This window comes from Phaseolus vulgaris, chromosome 8 (assembly GCF_000499845.2).
Source record: "Phaseolus vulgaris cultivar G19833 chromosome 8, P. vulgaris v2.0, whole genome shotgun sequence".
In the NCBI taxonomy this organism is placed as follows: Eukaryota; Viridiplantae; Streptophyta; class Magnoliopsida; order Fabales; family Fabaceae; genus Phaseolus; species Phaseolus vulgaris.
In genome coordinates this window covers 3,867,819-3,874,046 of record NC_023752.2, presented here as the reverse complement: position 1 = coordinate 3,874,046, position 6,228 = coordinate 3,867,819, and the positions used below count along the sequence as shown (strand labels likewise).

General features: G+C 29.0%; 1 protein-coding gene across 1 annotated transcript; it reads right to left on the bottom strand.

Moving 5' to 3' along the window:
- On the bottom strand, nt 1–2,875 carry LOC137826634 (homeobox-leucine zipper protein HAT3-like). Its single transcript, XM_068632688.1, has 4 exons — nt 2,449–2,875; nt 1,497–1,804; nt 1,253–1,332; nt 1–486 (listed from the first exon to the last, which is right to left on the bottom strand). The coding sequence occupies exons 1-4, from the start codon at nt 2,615–2,617 to the stop codon at nt 165–167; spliced, it is 879 nt and encodes a 292-aa protein (XP_068488789.1). The 5' UTR covers nt 2,618–2,875; the 3' UTR covers nt 1–164.
- Nucleotides 2,876–6,228: the final 3,353 nt, after the last annotated feature.

The following is a 6,228-nucleotide window of genomic DNA, read 5'->3' as shown; positions in this document are numbered from 1 at the left end:
TGAAGAGTTAAAACCAAGTCCAAACTCATATATCCCGAGTCCAAAAAAACCACAAATTAGTGTTCCGTTGCAAAATGGTTCTTTTTCTTCACATTCCACATGCCTAGTAACTAAAAATGTCTAGACACCCATGTAAATATCACTATCACATTGCCGGTTGCCAATTATTGCCGAGGAATTGAGCCATCAAATGGCCAAGTGTTGACCGCCACCGGCCGCCGGATGTTTGCCCCAAACAGTTTGCGAGTAGTCGGCGCCGACGAATGGACGGTGGCAGGAGAGGAGGATGAAGAGGAGTGACCACGCTCACAAGAGGGGCACATTGTGAGAGTGGTGGGAGGGTTCATGTGCATGTACATTTGTGGGGATGATTTCAATGCCCTAAGCTCTTGGACCTCCTTCTGCAATCTTCTATTATCTTCAGTTAGACTCTCACAGCATTTCTTCAAGAAATCACAATCCACTTCAGTTTGCTTCAACTTAGTTCTGTATCAATTGAACTAATAATCTTAGAAGAGCATGTATTTGGCACATCTCATGAAAAAATTACTAAATACAAAATCCAAATATCCAACTTGGATCTTCAAATACATTTTTTTACTACACTATATTTGTGTGGCCCTTTGAATTTGTTACCATGTGTTTGATATTTGACACCTCATTATTTTAATTATTATTTTTGGTAACATAATTGTTTATAATTTTGGATTTATGCAACATAATTGTGTCGCTGAATCATTGTCAAAGGAGGTGTAGTCAAACCCATTATTTGTTTTGACGTTATGCTAAAGTTGCTTTGAATGCATTTAAACAGTTAGATTAATAATTAACATTGAAGAGGAACAACAAAACCATACCACATGAACATCTCATTCAAGAATTAACATCATCTATATTTGTCCCTTAAAAAAAAATACTTATAAAAAATTATAACCAAATTAACAACAACTAAAAGAGATATGTAATGGCAATCCCTTGTTCAAAACTTAAAACTTAAGGAAATAATGTCGTTTTAAACCATTCACTAACACGACACCTTTTTAATTTTATTATCAAAAATAGCATCTTTCTGAGCACATTATACTTTTCGTATTTTATGTTTAACGCACTTCAGTTTCGCTTCAACTTATAATAAAACACGTAGCAACTCAGAGAACATGTTGAACGTACCCAAAAAAGAAAAATAAAAGGCATTATAAAGTCAAAAATATTATTAAATTTAAATATTATTTAATAATTATAAACCTCTGACCTTGCCCTTCTGTTCTGAAACCACACTTCTACTTGTCTAGGCTTCAGATTCAACTCCTCTGCTAAAGTTTGCTTTCGTTTCTAAAATTCAAAACAAAATAAGCATCATTATCATTATTCTAGTAATAAAATAGATCCCGTTTACTAATAAATTTATTAACTTTTGAAATAAATTCTAATAATAATAAATTGCAAAAAAAAAAAATATCATAGGAAATGAATTTACACAAATGCCACTAACTAACCGGATTGAGCGTGTTATGCTCCTTGAACGTTTCTTCCAAAACCATGGACTGTTCTTTAGTCAGCCTCAGTTTCTTTCTTCCACCATCGCCGTCTCCACCGTCTCCACCGCCGCCATCGTCATCATCGCTCCCCCGCGAGCACGAGGTCCTCTCTCCGGCAACCATCGCAGCATTATCATCGTCCCTCTCGTTCCGCTTGCTGCCGCTAACGCTCGACACCACGCTGTTCGGTGAGGAAATGCCGTTGTCTTCCTCGCAGTACGCCGTCGATTTCACTTCAATTCCTCGTATCACATCGGAGCTCCTATCTGTACATGCAAGAGTTTCAAATATATTAACTCAGGAATGGCAGTTTTGTAATTAAAGGACAAGGCTGAGGGTATTTCTGCAAAATAACAGTATCTGTATTTGGAAATATCAGAATAAAATTAGAAAGTCGAAATGAAAAAAATAATGTTGCAGAAATGGAAAACGCGTGTGCAGATAGACAGAAAAATTATTAACATTGCATGAATGTTTAATTTTTAAAATTTGATAAATAAGAAATCAAATAGGCCAAATTTGTTTAAACTTTTCTTTATAAAACCTTATTAAATGCTTTGTAATTATGCAACAATAATCTCAGTCAAAGGCACCAAAAACATGAACGTTACCGCCAAAATCGCAGTGGCAAAAACGTTTCTACAAACCTCGTGTAGAGAAACACCGGATCTGAATTGAGTTTTTTGAATGCATGAGTTAGATTATAAGCAACAAGGTTTCAACTTTGAAGGGTCAGAGGAAGAATTTTTTTTTACTTTATTAACCAAAAAAAACTGAGTGTGTGAAGAGATAAACTAGCAAAAACTGGTCGGTGAATAAATTCTATTTTTGGGTGAAAAAACAGCCATAAAAAGAGGGGAATCTAGAACAAAAAAAATGAGGAAACATTGAAAGAAGAAGAACCTCATACCTGGTAACTGAAACAAATCAGCAAAGAGAGTTGTGTTGTGATTTATGGGACCAGGTTGGGGTTGTTGTTGGTGTTGAGGATGCTGCATGTGATTCACCTTCAAAGGTTGTTGATTCACTCCCAGACTCAGACTCAAACTCAACCCAACCCCATCATCTTTTTCAGCCATTTCTCTTAAGAGGAGAAAAACCAACCACCAATGTGTGAGTCTCTGTGGCCACTTGAAAAAAAAAAAAAAAGTGTGATTTGGGGAAGGCAAAACTAAGGAAAAATGATGGTGTTTGGTGACAGTGTGTGTAACAGGCTTTGGCTTTTTTGCAATGAAGGGAAACTGATGGATGAAACTAAATATATATAGAGAGAGAGAAAAATAGTGAAGGATGGTACATAGTTAATTATGGCCTGGGTCAGAGTGACAAATTGGCTCAATGATGACTTAAATGGCTATCCTAGGCATTTTAAAACTATTACCTCATTGCATACATGTTAGGATTTTGGATTCTTCAACTCTAACTCAGGTTACTTTTTAACTCTGGTTACTTTTAGCATACTTAGTTTGTATAGTTAGTGTTGGGGATTGGATGAGGATTAGGATTAGTAGTAGTAACTGATTATGCCAGAGCTTAATTAGCTTTAAGTAGTTCTGTTCATGAAAACTGCTACTTTTTCGCTACCAATGTTGACCAGAGAGAGCAACGCATTTGTTTCACGTGATGATGTGCTTTGAATCATCATCACCATCATTATAGCCTCATCATCATCGACATGATCACTCAATCCACCTTTCACCCATCTATATCTGTTATAATTAATAAATAAATATTATTATTAAAATAGAGGTTTAAAAGCAAATAAAGTTTATTTTTATTTTTTATTATTATGATATGAAAATTTGAAATTTTGTATTCTACAATGGTGAGAGTTGTGGCATGATGCGATGATGGGTCTTGTAGCGGATTTTGTGAGGGTGTGTGGACCCGTTTGACATGGATTTTCAATGGCATGGTAGCCCCAAATCACGAGGCATAACAGTAGCCGAGAGAAGAGTTTGAAACCCACGCGGCAGCTGCGCGTGATCTGCATGCTCTGTAAATTATTTTTCTCAAGGGTCAAAAGTATAATTTTCACTTCTTTGCCTCGGAAGTTCCAATGTTACCGAATCAAAGTGAACAAAATTCTGCTTCATAATGAATGATGGTACAGAACTCGTGTCAATCCATTAAATTTTTTTGAGAAAAATGTTTATTCTTTCGATAGTTTCTATACAAGTTTTAATTCTAATAATTAAAAATAGCACTACTTAATTTCTAAACAGTAGTGCTCCAATTTTTATTCTTAATACTTGACCAAAAAAAATTAAAAAATTATTTTATTTAATTACTTAATTATAAAAAAATTTACCCGTACATATATTTATAAATAACTGATTCTATCACTTAAATAAATTTTATTACCTTAATTATACTAATTAATATTTATTAATAAAAAATAAAATAAAATACAATACGTCAATATATAAAAGTAAAATATTAAAATAAATAATATTTAATTACACTTAAAGCATATTTAATCATAATCATACGTAAACTAAGTGTACCTACCACCTTTATGCGTATGGTATACTGTAACAAGAACTAAAAAAATAAATTGAATACATTTATAAATTATTATAGAAAAAAAAACATGTGAAATAACATACAAAACATGAATGATGCAGACGGCGAAAGGTATTCTAACAAAACAGTCATTGAGTCAAAAGAATATACACTCAAGTCATTAATATTATATAATTACTGAAAATAAATAATCATAATTAAATGGTTATAAGTAAAAATTTAAAAGTAGTAACTTTCAAACTACTAAATTAATCGCAACAGTTATTAACTTTACAAAAATGTTCATTGCATTTTTTTTAATTTAAAGAAATAATTTGTTACAACTAAGGATAAAAATTGATAAAAATTGTAGATTTGAAGATAACTACTTTACCTCAATTGCCTTCAGTTTAAAGAAATCATTTATAACTTGTTTTTTTTTATCTATCAATTTTTAAATAATTAAAATCAACAAATTTAGAATGTAATATCCAACTATTCTTAATTAAAAAAACATTTATAATATTTTTCTAAAAGTTTAAAATTATAATAAATAATTAGAAAGTTCAAATAATTAAAATTAATAATTTTAAATAGAAGAAAGTAAATAAAAAGATATTTAAAACTAATCTTACTATTAAATTTAGTATATCTTATGCTATCCATCATTAGTATCATTAGGAGTAATAAATTGGAAAAATGTATTGTTGTGTAGAAAAGATAAAAAAAGAGATGTTTATTTTGTAGGCTTGATACAAGAAGAAGAATAAAATAAATTAATCTAAACATATTTATTTGTAATCATTTGTGAATGAACAATTAGTATTATTTGAAATTTTGAAAATGATAGATAAATAAATAAATAAAATCAAAATTTCATAATTTTTTTATGTGATCATATGTTAGTGACTTTCATAATATTTTGTCTACCTTACAGTATAATTTTTTTTAACTCACTTGACCTTCTATAACAAAATTAAAATAAGAAATATTCCACAATTCGTATAAATATTATCAATACTTGGAAATAAATAAACAATGATTAGATTTGTCTTTAATTAGTCCCACCTTCTTTGTATCTAAAATTGAAACCATTAATGTTTCACAGTTAATTTTTAATTCATATCTAAAATGAAATTTCTATGATATTTTCAATGTTGTTGAAAATAAAAACATGGTGAGCCAGAATGGTCAATTTTTCACAACTCGATGCTCTTTGTAAATTGAAATTATCATAAAGTACCTTTTAATTAATGACAAAATTAGCTATTTCTGTTATAAATTAATCTAATTGAAAAAGATAAGTAACCTATTGATGTAAGTCAACATAACGAATGCTTCATGAGTATAGTCATTAATGGAGCATAAGATATTATACCTGTCTATGACTAATAAAGGAAAACACCGTTTTAATTGTTTGATCTGAGTCAAAGAAATTATATTTCATAAATGGGGTCGGTGATAACTATTTCTTTGATTACTAATGTAACATGCAACACTATTGTTTCATAAACCAGAGTCATAGTTTCAAACACAAAAATAATGATATGGGAGTTTTTTTTTTTCGTCATAAAATAACAATTTACTCTACAAATTATGCATGAACATTTTAAATATTTAATAAATTAAAGTTAGTTTTTATATTGAGGTATTTCATTTTATTCTTTTAATGGTTTTAACTTATTGAACAATTATATAAAATTTTAGATTTTCGTAAACAGTTAAAATTTTATGTGAGTTAGATTTTGACTATTATGTAAAAGTTGAAGAATTAAAAATATATTTAATTTTAATTTTTTACATAAAATATTTTTTATATAAAAAATATTTAAATATTTGAAAAATATATTATAATTAATATTTTTATTTATAACAAAACTGTATTTATCAATTTGAAAGTATATATCATTACAAGTTAAGCAAAACTAAAAAATGTAATTTTTCTAAAAAGTATTATGAATAATCTCTTTTTTCAATCTAAATTTTATTTTCTTCAAATTTGGGAATGCACTAAATGAAACAAATCTTCATATTGTAAAAAGGTTTTACCGTAAAAGCTTCTAGAAAAAAAATATTTATAAATTAAAAATAAATGCATAGTTTATTTTTTTTTTAAAAATATATGAAATAATTTATATATATTGTTTATTGTAATATTTTTTTAATATAAACAAAAAAAATTATT